Below are 20417 nucleotides of genomic sequence, written 5' to 3'. Positions count from 1 at the left end.
TAAAGCCAGCGCCCATAGTTATGGTTACTTGGGCAAATTGTTGAGCTTGTGTGTGTTGATTTCAAAGCGCTGCGCACTTTTGAGCAAGTTGAGCTCGAGCTACATACAAAAATGTTATTAAAAAGTTTGTTTTGACTGAGAAAAAAACTCATACGCAGAGTTTGAAATTACTCACGTTGTGTTAGCAAATGCAGTTTGCGCTGCTGGCAAGACTTTTGGCAGGCAGTGTAACTTTCAGTGACAAGTCGAAAGTTATGCCAAAGGCTGCTGCCAGCAAGCAACTGACAACAAGTTTGTTGGGGCCAAACAAATCTTGAAGCAGCCAACGAATGTTTAAAGCTGCAAAGTGCTAAGCAGCGCTATCAATATGCGTTATTTATAGCCAAACGTGTGCGCATCAATTGCATAGATTTATAGCTCAATCAGCAGCCAGGCACACAATAGATGCAAAGCCATAAAACCAACAATAGACTTACATTTGTTTTATTTGCACTGCTCGCACTCACCTGTTTTAATTAACTTAAAGTTGACATTGTTTTGGGATTTGAAAGCCTCATTCAAACTGCTGTGACTGTAATCCTTTAATACACCATTGTAGGACGCCATGCTGCTGCCCTGTGGGCTAAGGGAACCACCGCGTGGTCGTCCCCTCCACCCAAAGTAACTACGATTTTTTCGACCACTTGAAGATTTTGCCAAAGAATCTGCCGCAGTAATAAAACATTAATTATTAAAAGTTCATTTCAAAATTGAGCGGCAACAAAAACGCAACGCAAACGCAAAATGTAAATAACGCAAACTCAATTTGAAATTCAATAATAATGCATATGTTACAATTTTGATTTGTTTAAAGCGCTAACTAAGTAAACAAAGTAACTCAAAATTCAATAAGGCCGCGCGTCGTCTTTCGTTAGCAGTTACAGTCAGTTGTGTGTGCCACTCGTTGTGATAAATACTGCAATTGTATTGGGGCTGACATGGCAGACACGCAATCAAACAAATCGCTGCTGCTGCTGCTGCTCATATTTATGCATAAATAATGAATTGGTGCTGGCATTTCTCTTTGCGCTTTGTGTGTAATTTCCAGCGCCCATTACAAAAGTCAACAGCAGCGGCGGCGGCGGCGTCTAGTGGAATCGGCTTACAAGACGTTTTGGTCCAATTGTGTGGCTCATTTGGAATTCAATCGATAAGCAGCGTGTGCGCTTTTTGGAGCATCAAAAAAGAGACTCGCGGGAGTTGCAATGCTGTTTGCTGGCCACACGCGGCGTATGAGTGTCGATTGCCCACAAAAGTATGCTATAGAAATTATTTAGCGACACTAAATGACGTCGCTCGCGTAAACAAAGCGTGACTGAGATTGTTGCCGCTGCTCTCCCACGACGATCACGTAGCGTAGCGCTGTTGATTTAGTTTCAATTTTAGTTGCACTTGGTCATCAAATTTGCAGCGAACTTTTAAATGAATTCCAAGCGAGGGCGACTAACAAGGCGTGCCCAAGCAATGGCAGCTTGACTTGGCGTTGTTGATTACACTTCACGCGCTGCTAAGCTGCGCATTCACAGGATGCGCGTCACATTGCCAAGGAATTAGGTGCGTGCGCCCAGCTTGACGCCAGCGGCATGCAATGCTAGCTTAGCCCTGGCGCAGGCATGCACATAATCCACTTTTGCATGCAAGCGCAGCTCGGCCAACAACAAGCAACAACAACATCATTGCATGTGTGATAAGAATTAGGATAAGACACGCCACGACGACGACGACGACGTCAACCCGCTTAGAGTCAAGCAGCTTATGCACTCGACTTATTCTCTATGCCAGCAGCTCTCAGACTTGTTTTTTAGCAATATGTAATTCGCGTTGAAAAGAAACGCAACGCAACGCAACGCAACACATAACAAGAAACTAACATGCAAATGCATTTTTTTTCAAAGCAGAGACTATTCAGCTTTTAGTTTGCTTTTCACATTTAAATACATTAATGCAGCTAGCATAAACTTTAAGCAATCTCGTTACTTGCGTTAAGCTGCGCTCTTGTGCGCTTTATAATTTATTGTTCTAAAGTTCTACGCTTTTAATTATGCTGCCTTTGTAGTTGTATTAATTATAGATTGCCTGCAATTTCTATGCAAAAATAGCACACACGGATTATCAGTTTAACATACTATAATTAGCGCTTTGCATTGCACAATGCTTACTAACAATGAAGCTTTTCATTTAAATGCAGCCGCTTTAGTCGTAGTAATTAATGTAAACAATATACTAATTGCAAACTGCCAAATATAATTTTAGCAATTTTGTGTGTTCCACGAATTAAAACAAAACATTAGTATTAGTTGCAAATTAAAACATGTAATTAAGTTAGTAACTGCAGCATGGAGCAGCAAGTAGAAGGGAACGAGACTTGAATGTATTTTACTTTTACTTAAATGGCTTTAATTAATGTGCTTAATTCCAAGTTCTAAAATTTCATCAGACTCTGTAATTTTTTAGAATTTTTAATTAACAATTAGTTTTAAAGCAAAAATTTGGTTGGAAACGCTTTCTTTGCAGCCTTTGCTCTAAACTAATCAAGAGTTGTTGAAGATCTTAACTTAGAAGTTATCTATACAGTCATCTCTATAGTCTCTCTCAACTCATTTTATATCTCGTTTCGTAGCAAATTAAAATATGTCATTAAGTTAATTTTTTTTTTTTTTTTTTTAATAAATGCAGCATTGAAGTAGAAGTGAAAATAAAACTGGTATACAATTTTAGACTTGAATATATTCAATTTTCTTAAATAGTTCTAATTTCATCAAAATAAACTCCGCAATTATTCAGAACTAAAGCCGAAGGGCTTGTTGCCAGCGCTTTACCAACTAAGTTAGTCTAGTTTTGTAATCTTCTCTATCTTTAATAATAAATTATTCAGAATTCTTGATTATCAATGAGTTTGAATAGAAATGAAAGGACCTCTTTGTCTTAAAACCTTTACGCTAATCTAATCAAGAGTTGTTGGAGATCTTAACTCATTAGTTATCTATATAAGCATTTCTCTTCAATCTCATTTCATCTCTCGTTTCGTAGCAAATTAAAATACTTCATTTAGTTAATAAATGCTGATAGTAAATAGAAGGGAATTAAAACTGGAAAGAAATTGTTGACTAAAATGTATTTTAAATTTTATTAAAGAGCTTTAATTAAATAAACATTAAATCATATAAGAGCAGTGATTAATTCCTTTCTTAAAGGCTTCCAACCTATATCACAAAGTATAAAAATACCCAAAATGTAGACAAAATACTATGTAAAAAATGTAATTAAACTAATATCATTAATATTAAAATCCGAAGGCCTTGTTGCCAGCGCTTTACTAACTAAGTTAGTCTAGTTTTGTAAACTTCTCTATGTTTAATAATAAATAAATAAATTCCAAGTTCTTAATTTTCATCAATTCAATTCCTAATTAACAATTAGTTAAGCATTTACTCTAAGCTAATCAAGAGCTGTTGCAAATCTTAACTCATTAGTTATCTATATATATCTATCTTCATGCTGTCTCTCATCTCATTTCATCTCATCTCATTTCATTTTATTATTTTAGTTCCACTTCAATTTTGTTTTCCACTTCAATTTGCAGTGAGTTTAAACTAATTTTCCAAAGCGCTACTGCAAATAAACTTAATTTCGCACTAGAATTAATTTCATGCCATGACAAATTTGCAAGCATAACTTTTATGCTGTAAGCATTAAAAATAAAACTTTTGTCGTAAACTTGGCGAACTTTTCTGTTCTGTTTTGTTTTGCTTTGTTGCTGTGCGCGCACAAGCAAAAACTATTAAAATGCAAGGCAGACTATTAAAATAACAATTAAACGTGGCAATGTTGCAAGCAAACTTGGCCAAATAGTCTCAGCACAAAAAGGCAACCAAACGCGCGTTCAATCAATCAATCAATCAAAATCAAACGTTCAACTCGACGTTTGCAGCAGCAAATGAACTGTAAACAATTTGATTAGCGTTGTGAGAAAAGAAATTTTTGGAGGCACCTGTCACCTTTGGAGGGCGCACCGCCACCAGCTGCACCAGCAGCCCCCCCAGCGCCACTGCCAGTCGCTCCCGCCTCATCCCAATGATCAGCGCTGCGTGAACGCGCATTGAGCGCATGTTCGCGCTCCTCGCGTGGCGAACGCGCAAACAAACCGCCAGCGGAGCTGCTCGCCGCACTGCGCGTTCGTGGTGAATCATAGACGCCGGCATAGCGCTCCAGGGGCACATCGACGCCGGCGGGCGCAGTGTGGGGCGTGCGCGGCTTGAGCTTGATGACGGGTTCGCGTGCCTCAAAGAATGCATCAAAGTTGTTTTGTCGCAAGTTCTCGCTGCTGAACACCGGATTCTCGACATGCACATGCACATCCTCGCGCAGGCGGCTGCTCTCGCGCTCGCGCGTATCCGAGCTCGTGCTGCGTCCCAGTCGACCCAGCGGTATGTGCAGCTTGGGGCGCAACCTAGACTTGCTGCCGCTGGGAGATTTGCTGCTGTTGCTCGTGTGCTCCGGTGGCAAGTCCATGGGCGACATGGGCCGCCCCCAGCCGGGACCAAAGTGTGCATGTGTAGGATCTGGCGTGGGTGGCTCGAGAAATATGCTCGGACTGCGTGAGCGCGTGTCGCTTAGCAGCTGCTGCTGCTGCTCCTGTTGTGGTAGCTGCTGCTCCTCGTCGTAGGCGCTGCTGCGCTGGAATGGTGCGCGTGCAGTGCTAGAGCTGGAGCCAGTGCCTTGCTGCATGCTGGTGTCATTATACATGGGCGCGCTCAGTGGACGCTGTGCTGTGAGCAGCGGAGTCAGCGGCGGCGCTCTGCTGCTGCTGCGCACGCTGCTGCGCTTGCTGCCGGCGGAGTTTTGATTGGAGTGTGTCAAGGAGGCGCGTGAGGTGCGCGAGATGCGACGTGTGTGGTGCGATGTGGCGCTCTCAGGCGCTGACTGCTCGAAGCTAAAGAAGTTGGGCGTGGGGGGCGCGGCAAGTGGCGCGAGCGTTTGCTGTGTGGGTGAATTAGCGGGCGTGGGCGCTGCTAAGACGCAAGGAATGCGTGGCGGTATGGACTGAGCGGCAGTGGATACACCAGTCCACTGTAGAGCAAAGGAGTCGTCGTTCTGATTGCTGCTGCTGCTGGTGGCGGCGGCGGCGTCAACTGTATCAACTGTGTTGCTGTTGCTTTGAGGATTGTTGGAATTGCTGTTACTGCTGCTGCTGCGATTTGGAAACTCAATGGGCACGAGCGGTTCGCGCAGACAGTCGAGCGTGGGGCGCGGACTTACACGTGGCGCGAAGTAACCATAGGTCATCAAGATGAGCTCATCGGCGGGATATATTACGTACATTCCTCACGGTCCCCATGTGACATGGTGACGGTTTGGTCTTTAAATATTTTGTTGGCTTTGTTGGCTAAGACTAAGTTGCTAATTTATAATTTGTCTTTTCTGTGTTGGGGGCGTTCAGTTAAGTCAAGTTGTGTGTCTTTTTTTTCAGAGTCTCTGTGTCTCAAACTAAAGAGTAATTAAATTATTAAGTATTAAGTATATGGTAAATTATTTGTTACTGTTGCGCGTACTTGCTTCAACTTGGGTTTATCACAAAGCGAGTTCGTACTTGTGTCATTTAGTTTGCTGCATGGCTGTCAATAACTGCAAAAAAAGAAAAGAAATAAATAATGCATTAGTCTTGGCATTCACTTTAATTACTTATTTATTTTTAGGCTTAATTACAGCTTTAATGGCGTGCACACCACAAAAGCCACAGCAGCTCACGCTCAGTGATGTCATTTTTTGTTGAGGAAAAAAAGCGGTTTTTAGCTGGAAGCAATACAAAAAAAAGCTAAATCCGTGAGAGAGTGAATAAGTTGAAAAATTGGAGAGAAAGTGAAGTCAGCGACGCAAATTTCACAAAAAACACACAAAAAAAAGGCCGCAACCTTTTTTTTAGTCAATTAAGGGCAGATTGAAAAAGCTAGATTGTGGAGAAAAAGTAGCTAGAATAAGCTAGATTCAAAATTTAAAAAAAAGGGCACACGGTTGAGATTTGAAGTCTAAATTCATGAAATTACAAAATGACGAATAGTAAAAGTAACAAAAAAAAAAAATAGGTCAGCGCCTTAAAATTTCATTCAATTATGAGGCAATTGACCATTGGGCATAGTAAACCATGAAGCTTTTAAAAAGGCTATATTTTCCGCTAGCCGCTAGTTTACAATTTGTCCCCCCAGATATTGCGGGCAAAAGGCTAAAATGGCAATGCTGCTTCTTACTTTCAAAAAAAACCACATCTGACGGGAAAAAAGCGTAAATGACACCGCTGCTCACGCGCTGCATTAAATTAAATACACACACACACACAACAAATTTGCTGCTCATTAAATTGTGTGCCCTTTGACCCTGAAGTAAAACTTGCTGCTGCGCTCAACTTTTGGGGCTACAGTGTCCAGTGTTACTAACATGCTTAGTCGCTTGCATAATTAAGCATTTAATGGGTGTGAACTTCACACAAATTAGCACACAAATAAGCTTTGACATGCTCTAGCTCCAGCTCTTGCTCTCGCTCTCGCTCTCGCTCTATGTGCAAGGATTATAATCATGCTGTCATTTAATTAGGAAATTGATGAGGCATATTAATTAAAATGATTGCCACACAGTCCACAGCAAGCACACAATATGAATACAAATTGTTTATTAACTAGACAAATGGCAATAGAAGCAGCAGCAGCACAAACTGTAGCGCACTTGTTATTTTTCTAAAGGAAATGAAGCGCGTCCTGTCGTACGCTTGAGCATGTCCTTCGAAAGTATACGCAATTTAAAAACAAACCCTCATTAATCTAAGTAATTTATCAAAATGCAATCAACACATTATAAAAAACAATGGGCAGCAATTATTACAAAATAAAAAAGTAAATAAGCCACATACTTTTAATGTGTGTGTGTGTTTTTATTTTAAGCATACAAAATATCCCGCAGCGCCTATTTATAAATAGTTTTATGCTTATTTCTTTTTATGTGCAGCTCAGACTCCCGCAGTTTCATAAATATTTATTTCAAGCATGTCGGATTTTTAAATTTCAATAGTGAACTAAAAATAATAATCATAAAAAGCATAGCCGACTGCTACATACACTTGGGCAAGATAATAAATTCTTAGCTCAAACGAGAGTTTTATTTGTTTTTAGCTTAAATAAAATACAAACATTTTTGCACTTTTTAAACTAAAAATAAAATACTAAATATTAAAATACTCAAATTAGACAAGCTTAAAAAAATATTGTATATAATTAGCTGAATTTTTAACAATTTATTATATATAATTTATGTATTTCAATAGCAAAGTGAACAATTTAGAACAAAATTGAGCAGTTCAAATTTATTTTGATCGAAACGTTTGCAGTAGTCAAGCATACCATGACCTGAATAGCAAAGTGTATGTACTGGTAGTAAAAATAAACATAAATCTGTTGAAAATAATAATAATACTTTGCAATTGATTGTTATAGCAAATTGTATTTGCAATTTGCTTTAGTATGCGCCACACTTTGTGGCATTGATTTGTGCGTGGGGCGGGGGGCGCGGGCGTGGCAAAAGAACTTAAAGCCAAATGAAAAATTGTTCTATGCAGACACCGTGGTGTGGAATAAACATAAAAACTTAAGTAATATTGGCATACCTTGGCCAACGGCCAGCTGAAATCGACACGGCATTGAAATCGCATTACGCAGACAGCGGGCAGCCAAGAATTTCAGAGAGGGTGGGGGGTGGGGTACGATTAAAATCTGTATTGTCATAAGCTGGCAGACCTTGTTGCCAATGCATGAAACGGCTCAAAATGCACTCAATAAAATAAATAAATTTCGCTATAAATCAGACAAGCAATGCGAGAATTATTTATAAGCTGCAGCTGGGCTCAGGGGCAGCAACAAAAATAAGAAAATAATAAATAGTGCGAGTGTGTGTGTGTGTGTGTAGCAGACAGATAAATAATTTAAGCGTGGCAAATGATTAGTGGCAACTTCAGCAGCCGCTTGATGCATTGCAGCTGCCAAACGTTGTTTGTGTTAAATGCAAATATTTTTCTTCCTTTCACACACACACACACACACGCACACAGCGACATATAATTGAATTGTTTTGCAGCACTTTAGCAGCTCGTTAAATCTGTCAACATTGATCAATCAACGGGCGAGTGCATTAGTTCGAACTTTGGAGTGGGGCACAAGTTTTTCCAACTTGCTGCAAAATTTGTCAATTCACCAGCAGCACTTTGCGTTTGCCATAAAGCAAACACACACACAAGTGTAAACACACACACAGCGCTATAAACATAATATAAACAAAAGACAGGCAACAAGCTGCAAAGCCAACGGCTACTTGGCTGCCATTTGTTGTGCCATAAAAGTGCAACCGGTAACTATATAAAATTAATTAACTACAGCAACAGCAGCAACGAAGAGCGAGCACAACAACAACAAAATAAAATAAAATGAAAACAATGAAGCAATCTGACGCAGCCTCACAATGACAGTGTCAGCCAAATGTGTGCGCCAGCCCAGCCAGTCAGCCAGCCAGAAAAGCAGCAAGTTGAGTTGGCAGCCAGACTGTGCAGTCAGCCAGGCGCTACTTTGAGGTACTTGTGTGCTTATCATTCATGGCAAACCCCTCAGGGCATGAAAGCTGAATACACAATAAGCCAAGAAGTGTATCTACTTATGGCTTGATAAAGCGACAGCTGTATACACTTGCAACAGTTGCAGATACAACGGGATTAAGCTGGCAAACAGCTTTAAATCGAAACTAAATAAATTGTAAAATAACGCAAATAAATAATAAACTCAAATATTGCTTTATAGCATTACTAAAAAATTTAAATAGATTTGAATAGTTTGTATTGGAGCTACACAAAGTATTAAAACTGATATAAACTTTAAATAAATCGAAACAAAATTGCATTAAAATTGAAAATAAATAACATACTCAAATTTATGAGTAGAGCAATGCAAAAATATTAATTAGATTGGAATAGTTTGTATTGAAGCTACACAAAGTATTAAAGCTGATATAAACCTTAAATAAAACTAAATAAATTGCATAAATATTGGAAATAAATAAAAAACTCAAATATATGAGCAAAGCAAGACAAATAATGTAAATTGATTGGAATAATTTGTATTGGAGCTACACAAAGTATTTAAACTGATATAAAAATCTAAATAAATTGTATTAAAAGCAATCAAAATAGTTTAGTGCATAATGCTGCAAAATTTTATAAATAAATCAAGTCTTATATTTTGTTATAATCAAATTTTTGAATGCAATGCAATAAATTGTGTTGCAAGCACTAAAGGCAAATAAATAAACATAAATATCAAAAGGCAACAGCAGATAAAACCAAATTCACAGCAATGAAATGAAATCAAATGAACCTTTTACCACAATGAATTTATATAAATATAAATAAATTTTATTAGAAGCAGAATTGCATGTAAAACAAAATACAGCACAAAATAAATAGTAGTAATTTTTAAAAAATTATTGCAGCAAACTTAATGCATTTTTTTAAATTTATAAAAATTAAATTTCTTTAATTCGTTTTGTATGCATAAGAATTTTTAAAAAATTAAGTTACTGCTGTATTTTTATAAGTTATAAAAATTAAATTTCTTTAATTCGTTTGAATTTTTAAAAAATTAAGTTACTGCTGCTACTTTATGCATTTTTATAATTTATAAAAATTAAATTTCGTTATTTTTTGAACTGCTTGAGCGACTTAACGCTCAAACTTCAATAACAACAACCAGCAGCTGAGTATAATAATATTCAAAATGACAAGCGTGCTGACTAGACAACAAATAATAAAATAATATTGCTTGGCTCAGTGCGCAGTGCGTGGCACATGCAACAACTTTGCGCCCCCTTGCTGTGTTTTTTTTTTCATTCTGTGTGTGTGTGTGTCTCATAAGCAGGAAGCACGACAGCTAACGGCAAACAGCAGCAGGCGCGACACAAGCAGCAAACAAAAAGCAAAAAAAAAAATTGTTATAAATAAACAAGCAGCGAGAATGCGACAACTGCGAGCGTGTTGGTGCTTGTTGCACCCGCGCGCCCTAAGCGACGCGTTCGCTTATGCCACCTTGCAACTTGTTTTTTTGGCAAACAGCCGCTGCATTGGGCGAACGAACGAGCGAGCGAGCAGAGAGGAAGCAAACTTGACTCAAGTGCATTGTCAAGGCATATAGAGTAAAACATATATACATAATTATATGGCAAGGCGCCCAGCAGAAGCACAAGCTGAGGGCGCTGGCAATGGGGCAATGCCAATGCTATATATAACATATATAACAACGAATTGAAAATTGAAATTCTGTTGCATTAACTGTTTTGCACTTGTTTTCCAATTTCTCTTTGCTTGCGCGCCACAAATTCTTGCGAACAAAATACCAAATAACATGCATAAGCAAAGTTATACTATAGCCAAAGCTATATATATATATATATAAAGCTAATCAATTTCATAAGCTAGCAGCACAAATGTTTGTTGTGCGCATAACAATGAGCTGAACTCTTAATTCTACATAATTCCCTCAACAACAACAACAACAAGCAATGAAATATGACAGGTAGACGCACCACCCACCACCCACTAAGCTGTCGAAAAAGCAAACTCAATTTATGAAAACATTCATGCAGCAAAAGCTGCTACGCTTACTTGTAACAAAAAAAAATTGCGTATGCGCAGCGTAGGCAAGACACTGATATCTACGACGACGCTCAATTACAGTCTGACATTTGGAGAGCGCTCTGTGCCTCTGTCTCTGTCTCTATCTCTACATAAATAATTGAGTAATTGTGTAGGCTCAACATTTTTGACGTGTAGCTAAACGCATTTAGCTAATTAGACAAACACACGCGTCGCTTTCGAGTGGCTTGAGGCCTAGGCTTGCATTTTGCATAGAGTTGAGTGTTTGATAGACTTGCTGCTTAGTTAAAGAAGAGCTAATGCTCAACTATTTGCTCCGAACTTGCTTTGGCGTTTGGTTTGAGGCCTCGGCTTGCATTTTGCATAGAGTTGAGAATTTTTGTTTAACTTACTTTTTAGCTAAAGCAACAGCTGCAATAATCTGTGGCTGGCAACGTTGCGAATGCTCAACTATTTGCTGTTATTTTTAATGACGCGTTGCGCTATTTTGTATATTAATTTATGTCTGTTAGTTTGTACTTAAGTTTGTGTTCGCTTAAATCGTTTTCACTTAACAGGCAAGCAAATTGCCAAAAAAATATCTTTTTGTTTGTATATAGCGCCAGTTAATGCGTGAAATTCATCACCCACTCATACACACACACACACACACACACACACAGTTAGAGAGCCGCGCGGTCATTTAACGACGCCCGATCGACGCTGAATTTAGACTGAGGCTCAGCAGCTGTAAAGCATTTCAAATGCTATTTTGACAATATTTTTGTTTTCGTTCCGCGTTTTCTTTGCTTTTGCTCTTGGCGTTTCTCATGGCTCTTCTCATGTGTGTGTGTGTGTGTGTGTGTGTTTACTCTTGGCATTCGACAATAAACAAGAAAAGCAGCAGCGCTAGCAATAACGATCTTATCACTTGTATATATATTACTTAGATAATTGGTTAGATGCGGCGTATGCGCAATGACGTTGTCAGCGTCAGCGTCAATGGCTGGCTGACTGGCTGGTCCAGCTGTAGTGACGTCACGCTTTGTCACAGCTGTCACGCGCACACACAACTGTGTTCGCAACTATTTTTAGAAGCGGGCGGGCTAGAGCTAAGGCAAGCGCGCTGCTAATTTTCGCAAGTGTTTCGCTTTTGCTTCCAATCTCTGAAAATAGACATAAAGCAAAGGCGAAAGCAACAAAATTGTGTGTGAAACTCATTGAAATGTTTGCGCGTACTCAATTCAACCAACAACAACAACGCATAGCATAGACGCAAATAAAACTGACAGCAATTGCAAGCGCAGCAGCAGCAGCGTTGCCAGCTGATTACTCATACGCCCCGTTAAATTAAAAATCGCAAAAATAAGCAAATAAATTGCATACAAAATGCCAAACAGCGCACATTTTGTCAACAGCTCAGGTGAGTTTAGCAGCACAATTTCTAATTATTATTTATGAGCTCTGGGAAACTGGAGAAAATTTTTATAGCCTACGCACGTTCAAAAGTTCAGCAGCCTTTTCCACAGCACTACGCATATTTTTCACAACTTTACGAGCCTTAGATAGCCCGCCAATAGCAATTTAAACAGTTGTTTTTATTTGAAAACAATAAAAACAACACACAATTGCCAAATATTTTGAACTTCATAGACAGCTCAGCGCCCTTTGTGTTTGAGTTGAAATTTATGTTGCAACCCTTAAGCATAAATTATGCCGCTCATGTAAACAAACAAAAGCTTTAAATATTTTTACACTTAAATTAAGCAAAGCGAAAACACAAAACATGATTTATCAGGCAATTAATTGACATTCGCGCTGCTGAGCAGACGCTGATGAGTAACACTTGGTAGCTTAATAAATCTCAATAGAGCAGAGGAGAAACATAATAATTCAGTTCAAGGGCGTGGCAAATAATAATAAACAATTTATATGTTAATTGCAGCTTAATTTGCATTTTTAATGCAGCAAAATTAAAACATTGAGTAGTAAAAATGTAATGCAATAAATAAAAACGCTCATTAAAGTTTAAATTAAATGTTATGCTGAAATATTTAATAAAGAATAATGCTACGAACTTAAATAATTTTTAAATTTAATTTTAAATATTTTTGTAGTCCATTTTATCGTCGACTGTACATAGTTGGCATTAAATAAATAAAAAAAATAATAAATTAATTTAAATAAAAACAATAACAAGCAATTGCAATGTTGCATTTAATAAAAGATTAATTGGCATTGCATTACGATTGCGCCTAAAATAAAAAGCAAATGAGCGACTCGTTTGTAATTTGATAAGCAACTGCAATTTTAATTGATTTAAACGCTGACTATGCTAATAACTCAGTTGTAATTTAAGTAATTTAAAATTGTAAATAGTTAAGGCTCCTTGTGCCATATCTCACTTTCCAATTGTTAAACGTCCGATTCTGTTCAGAAGACCCTGAACGTTTCCAGCAAAAATTAAAATTAAAAAAAGTAATTTGAAACTTTAAACAAATGTGCAACTTTAATTTATAAATTTTGTGCTTTGAGCTAAATATTTTGTAGCTTAGTTTTATGTACTGCACAGCCGCATTGATTTATGTTAAACTAATTAACACACTCACAACTTTTGTTAATAACAAAAACGCAGGTAAATGCTTTTGATAGCTGATTGAAACTTCAATATCAATAATTTAATTACTTTAGTGCCTTTGATGTAGCAGCAAATTAGACTAATGTGTTAACGACATCAGCGACGGCAGCAGCAGCGACGGCAGCAGCAAATTAAAAGTGCGGCACTGGCGGATTTGGATTGTAGGGCGATGGACGCGTGTCGAACATTTTGTTGGGACGATGAATTGCCTCAGACGTGCCCAGCAGCGCCAGAGCGAGCAGCGTAAACAGCTTGAGCTTCAGTTGCATCTTCTTGTTTGATTGATGCTTAAGCTTAAGCAAAGCGAGGCTTTTATAGCGGCAGTCGGCGCTGCTTTTGCTTTCGTTGTTGATAAGCCAGAGCGAGTGAGCGAGAGCGACTCAAATGTCAGACTTAAGGTCGACGGGCGTAATATTTGTTGATAACTGGGGGGCTTTACAGCCAGCGGGGCTGCCCCGTACCCAAAGCGTAGCCGCAAGCAGCACACAGCTGCTGTTGAATATTTAAGTTTGGCTCGAAGGTCACCCCCCACCCACTCTCGACTGCCTAGTCAGCCACTTTATGTTATTTTTGCATTGCAAATTACCAACAACAAGATGAACGACGCCATTGAAATTGCAACATCAACATGCGTCAACACAATGACACGCCCACAGCCCACAGCCCACACTCTGTTACTGCAGCAGCCTGCGCGTTGCAAGTCTTTGGCTTTTGCCACTGACAGCTTTTCACTTTTCACTGGCGAGCGGCGCGGGCGCCACTTAAAAAGCCAACTGACAATTTTCTCGCCCCTTCACTTTATACAATTTGTGTGTGTGTGTTTACATTTCGCTCTCTATGCTGGCAGCTATTTATTTTTTATGCTGCTCATTAGCCGGTCAATGCGTAATGCTTGAGGTGAATCAAATAGCAGCCACAAAACTAAATTGAAAATCGACAAATGGCATGAAAATTAAACAAAAAACGTTTTATGCGCCTAAGCAAACGCCCAAGTAATGTTTACTTCAAAATCAATGTATGTGTGTTGGCCATAAATCAAAATAAATGTGTTTTTGGCCAAATCGATTTTCACGGCAAACGCATAAAAAAGCACATTGAGCTATTGTTTAAACAAAAATGTTCTTAAAAGATAAACAAAGCGCTGTGCTGTAAACAAGTTGGAGTCTATATATCCATATATATGTCGGACTGCTGGCCATTCGTCAATATCGTGTGCGTCATCAGTGGCAATTACATAACTGCAGCAACTGGGCAGTGGGTAGTGGGCGTGGTAAGCTTAAAAATTGCGCTGCAGCAAACTTTGTGCGAACTTTTCTTGACATTTTTGCTCGTTGCCGCGCTGTGGCTGACATTTTGAATTATTTGCTGCAAATTGCCGAAGTAGCCCTGGGCCTGAGTCCTTAGGGGCTAACGACCCATGACAAACAAAAAGCAAAGTCAAGCAAACAACAAAGCTGAAGACAGTTAAATGTGCTACTAAAAATAAACTGAATTGAATATGGAATAGACAAATATTGCGCATACGCAACTTAATGCAGTCAAACTAAGAAGATTGAACAGCAAGTATAGCTAACAATTTGAATAATGACTAACTGTCTTTGCTTAAGCATATCACATTTCATAAGCTGCTTAGTCTTGAACTAGTTTAGTTTCGACAAGTATTAGATGTCAGCCGCTTATGCTAATGAATGCACAAATTAAAACTTAATGCATTAGAACTTTGCAAACTTTTGACTGATACTCAACTAAAAATCAAATTATGACTGCTGCACACACACACACACACACATGTGAAGCATGCCACAAGCTGCTGCAAACTCTCAGGTGGCATAAAACTAATTTACAAGTTTTTAACTTGGGCGTGCAATGTGTTTGAAGTTTTTGCCTAAAGTACAGTGGGAGTGACTCAATAAAAACGCCAAGCAAGAGCTGAATAAATACAAAAGAGCTAAAATAGCATAAATATGCATTTCGAGCAACATGCGCACATAAATAAGCGGCGGGCTTGGGCCGCTCGAAAGGCAACACCAAGTTCATTAGGTATGTATGTCGTTAGTCTAGCTTGGGTTCAGTTGAGTGGTTGGGTGGGGGGGGGCTGCTCCAGCTAAAATGGCTGCCATAAATGTGCGCGCTCATTTTGCTTGTTAGGGGAGTTGCTGTAGCGGGGGGATGGGCCACATTTGTGTTTGGCCTCTAATGTTATTCAGACAAGATGAAGCACTTAAGAATGCGTTGTGCGTTGTCGAGCTTGGCTGGGGCTGTGGGCGTGGCATAATGCTGATAACTGTCTGGCAACGGACACGGACCTCGCACAGGTGATAATGAACATACTTAGCTATGTCTGTGTGTGTGTGTGTGTTACACACATGCTGCCATTTAAGCAGTTAATGGCGTGTTTAAAGCTAATTGGCGTTGCCAAATGTTTTAGCGTTATAGCCCACAAAACCGCCGTTGGGCAAAGTCACAGCCACAAAAGCAGCCTCGGCTACTTGTTTATTAACTTTGCAATTTATTTTATGAAGTATATTTTCGCTCTCGCTTTGTCTGCGTGTGTGTGTGTGTGGTGTGTGTGTTGTTCGTTTGTTTGTTTGTTTGTTGTGCGGTCGTTTTTGTCGCCTCTGGTAACCGCAGTGCAAAGACAAAAGCTTAATAATGCACCACACTCGCTGTTGTTATTATTATTGTTTTTGTTGTTGTTGTTGTTGTTGTCATTTATACAAGAGCGCCGCACACCCTGTATGTGGCTGACATTGCCGACAGTCTGCTGTCATTTTATTAAATTTTTAATAAACTTTTTGACAGCTTTTTTTTTATTTATTTAAATGTAGCTTTAGCTTTAAAAATTTTAGTTTAAGTTTGTTTGCTCTAATTAACTTTCTTTTTATGTCTTTATATGCTAAGTTTTTTAATTTAGCGAAATTTTTATATTTTTTAAGCGCTGCTCACTTTACTTTCATTTCTTTCATAGGCGCTCACAGCTTTTCTTTTAAAAGCAGCAAATGTTAAAACTGCTTGAAAGATTTCAAATATTTTTGAAGCACTTTTTACTTCACTTTAAATAACTTTCTTTTTAGAAGCTGCCAGTTTTATTATTTATTTAAATTTAGCAACATCAGTTGTAGCTTTATGTATAAAATATATATTTTGTAATTATTTAGTTATACAGCAAACATTTTAGTCGAACGACTAAGCTGAACTTACATTTATCTTTTACAAATAAAATTGCTTGAGATTTAAATATAAATAGCCTGTTTTATTACTTATAATTTAAAAATTAAATTGCTAAAAAATTTTTTCTTTTGTAATTTGTGTTGTTAGACAATTTACTGCTTTCTAAACGTTTTTCTATATAAAAAATAAAAGAATAATTTTATTTTCATGTATTTCTAAAATATTTCATAGCTGTAACATATTTGAATTTTTCTAAAATATTACTTCAATACAACGTGTGCGTATACGCAATATTTTCAAGCATATTTGACACAACTCGCAAACATTTCTTTGCGCTCTCACTTGCTTTGCATTATTATATTTTGCTGCTTGAATTAAGCTTTAACTATTTACAGGACATGCAAATGGCGCATAACCCAATTACGCTTGGGAATATCTCATTTTATTTTCGGGCCTCGTTGTCACAGCAACTGTGAGAATTGTTATTGTTTGTGGTCCAAATGAGAAACAGCAACAAAAACGAAACTGACAGCGGCAACAACAAGAGTAAACGCTTTGGCGCCGCCCACCAACGCAGCTGGGAGGGAGTCTGGGGGCGGCTGCTGCTCACCTGACAGCTAATCAAGGCACACAAATAACAAAGGTGCCCCCAACGGCGCAGCATATGAGGCAGGTGCTGAGGCTGCTCATTGTGCGCTCGAAGCGTTTGGCACTAAAAAATTAGTTTTGCCTTTATTGAGCAGCCTGCAAGTTGACTTTACTAGGCGTATACGCAACATAAGAGACAATTAGTTGGAGGCAGCAGCAACAGTTGCTTTTGGTATTAAGCGACTAAGCGGGCGATTGATGAGCGAATGTGAGAAATGGCAGCTGTGGGTGCTTAAATGCTTAACAAGGCGGTACTTGGCGGCCATTGTGTTACGCCTGGACACACACACAGACGCAGCAGCAGCAGCAGCAGCAGCAGCAGCTTGGGCGTTGCTGTCATTATTAGCATTGCCATCAACGCTGGCCCCACAGCAATTTATGCAATAAGAAGAAGAAAAAACAAGTGGACAGGTTAAAGTTGGGCGCCACCAACATTTAAATACACTTTGACTAGTGTATCGCAGCAAACACATGCATATGATATGAAGGTAGCTTTAAAAGCGAGTGCGCCAAAATAAATGTTAAGGTCAACATGACAACCCCAAACAAGTCTCAAATATTCACTTTTTGTAATTGGATGATGCTGTGTACTCGACGTCCTTTTGTGCCTGTTACCTGAGCTAGCGCCCAGACTCAGTTACCTGCAGTGCCTTTTAGTAGCGCATATAAAAATTCACACACACACACACCACAGCGAGCAGCGCACGCATACATACTCAATGGCTAAAGCCAGCGGCGCTCATAAACAAAAAAAAAAAACACACAGCGCAAAGTTCGTAAAAAGCAAACTCAAATCATATGCGTGTGTGTTTTTTGTTGCCACACCCCCCCGCTGTGTGTTGTGTCTGCCCGCCACGTGCCACAGCGCATATGTCACTGTATGTTTGTGTGTGTGTGCGTTCCTTCACTTACAATTCAAGCGCATTGTATTCTGTTTGTTTTATAGTTATTGCTTTTGTTTCGCCTTCACCGAGTCGCTCGCTCCGCTCCCCGCACATTTTATGCACATTTAATCTTATGACAGGCAAAATGTTGTAAAATTGTTTATGGCACTTTGTGACATGGTCAGTGTGCCATGTGCTTCGTTCCTTCTACGGCATTCATTCATTTTTCAGCACACTAGTCGTAAAAACAAAAAACGGACGCTGTAAGATAAACATTCAACTGTCAGGTGATCTGCTGAGTGCCTCGCCCGGATTAGTCCAACATAACTCAACTCGCAAATCAGCGAGCTGGCTTGATAATGCATAGTTGGCTACGACCGCAGCTTGAACTAACTTGAAAGGCGAAAATATGTGAGAGCTTGAATATTTATGCTAATTAACTGCATAATTCACACTCATAGCTAAAATAGATGCATAACTGGATTAATGTTTGCACAGACTTACATTAAATTTAAGCCTTGAGTGTTTGTTATGCTCAAAATGAAATCGAAAACTATCTTCAACTTGTGTCTGCCAACTTTTCCAACTCTCTACATTTTCAATGTTAAGCTGCTACTTCTTTTGTTACCCCAACAGTTTAAACAGTAAACTCATTTCAGTCTCAAACTACACAGTTAATATTTAAAAATAAATATAAAATTTAAAATAATTAAATTTATTATTTGTTACTTTGTTTTTTAGCAAACTCATTTAATGCTCAATCTACACAGAAAATATTTAAAAGCAATAAAAGTTCCAGTCAGACTCTTATTTTCAATTGCTTTGAATAATCTCAACTAATTCTGCAAATTATGTTTAACAATTATATGAAATCGTTATGATAAGTAATTATTTTAAACTGCTCTTTATTCTATGTTAAGCTGCTATCCTTTTTTTGTTTACCCAGCAGTTTAAACAGTAAACACATTTAATTCGCAAACTACACAGTTAATATTTAAAAATAAATTTAAATTCAAAATATTTAAAAATTAGTATTTGTTAAGCTGCTACTTCTTTTGTTAACCCAACTGGATATACCGCAAACTCATTAAATTCTCAACCTAGACAGAAAATATTTAAAAGAAATAAAAGTCCCAGTCAGCTGACCTTAAACTCTTATTTTCAATTTCAACTAATTCTGCAAATTATGTTTAACAATTATATGAAATCGTAATGGATGATTAGTAATTATTTTAAATTGATCTTTATTTATTATTCTTTGTTAAGCTGCTACTAATTTTGCTAACCCAATAGGTTAAACTCATTTAATCCTCAATCTACACAGAAAATATTTAAAAATAAATGTAGAAATAAAAAGTCTCAGTCGCTTGAGCTCAAATTCTTACTTTCAATTAATTCGCATAATCTCAAATAAGCTTGCAAATATATTTTTAACTTTATATGAAATTGTTATTGCTAGTAAATGAAACTAAATCACAAGCGCATAGACGTTATGTATATTAAATTTTGCTAAAATAATTTAATAGATTTTATGCAAATTTAAATTAAACTCAAACTAAAATTAAACCATAAGCATAGTCTTACATTAATTCTAGCATTAGTTGTTAAAGAATTAAAGCCATAAAAAATGCACAGCTGTGCTTTAAATTTCAACACATAAATTTACTTAACATGGCCCAAATCATGTTCTTTATCAAATATGTGAGCAAGTAAAGTAAACAAAATAAAATATTTTCTTCAGCACTTTTTTTTTTGATAAACTTCGGCTACAGGCTTAGCCCCAAAAAATGAATAATAAACAATTGAAGCTATATTAAAAATTAATTTCTATTGATTTTTTTTCCACTCAAAAAGAATATGCAAAAACATCAAAGCAGCAGAACTAGTTGGCTGTTGTTGCTTGCCGTTTGCTTCAATGCTTTTGAATTATTTAAGGCAAAAGGCGAAATGGTGTGAGTTGTTTTTCTTTTTCGATTTTTGCTTTTTGTTTATATAAAAACAAGTGAATGTTAAATCAAGCATAAATTATCTATGCATACTTTGGGCGCATGCATTGTTGCAATTACACAAATGTCTGCAGCACTCACCTTTGGCTAGTAGAAGAAGAAGAAGAAGCTGCTGCTGCCGCCTGTGGCAAAAGCAACCTGTTGGCTGTTGGCCCGTTGTCATAGGCCTTTGCTCCTTTTGCTTTGAGTACGCGTGTGTGTTGGTTAAGGAAGACAATACACAAGTATCGCTAGTCGAGCACTTGGCATGAGCTATGCGCCATGTCCAGTTCAATTATATTTAAAATTTAATCGAAATATATTGTATTTTTTTTTTTTTGTGCCGTCGTCTGCTCAGTTAGCGCATATATAGCGTATATAGATATGTATATATG

At 38.0% G+C, this 20417-nt stretch overlaps 1 protein-coding gene across 2 annotated transcripts; it reads right to left on the bottom strand.

Moving 5' to 3' along the window:
• Window positions 1-563: 563 nt before the first annotated feature.
• On the bottom strand, window positions 564-20348 carry LOC117135102 (flocculation protein FLO11-like). Of its 2 annotated transcripts, none has more exons than XM_033295109.1 (4): window positions 20125-20348; window positions 5592-5664; window positions 4031-5526; window positions 564-704 (listed from the first exon to the last, which is right to left on the bottom strand). In XM_033295109.1, the coding sequence occupies exons 3-4, from the start codon at window positions 5359-5361 to the stop codon at window positions 665-667; spliced, it is 1371 nt and encodes a 456-aa protein (XP_033151000.1). In that variant the 5' UTR covers window positions 5362-5526; window positions 5592-5664; window positions 20125-20348; the 3' UTR covers window positions 564-664. The 2 variants fall into 2 exon arrangements, with proteins under 2 accessions (XP_033151000.1, XP_033150999.1); XM_033295108.1 differs by lacking the exon at window positions 20125-20348 and adding an exon at window positions 11110-11413.
• Window positions 20349-20417: the final 69 nt, after the last annotated feature.

Source organism: Drosophila busckii, chromosome 2R, assembly GCF_011750605.1.
Source record: "Drosophila busckii strain San Diego stock center, stock number 13000-0081.31 chromosome 2R, ASM1175060v1, whole genome shotgun sequence".
Taxonomy (NCBI): domain Eukaryota; kingdom Metazoa; phylum Arthropoda; class Insecta; order Diptera; family Drosophilidae; genus Drosophila; species Drosophila busckii.
The sequence above is the reverse complement of the archived record's forward strand: the minus strand, read 5'-3'. Positions and strand labels throughout refer to the sequence as shown.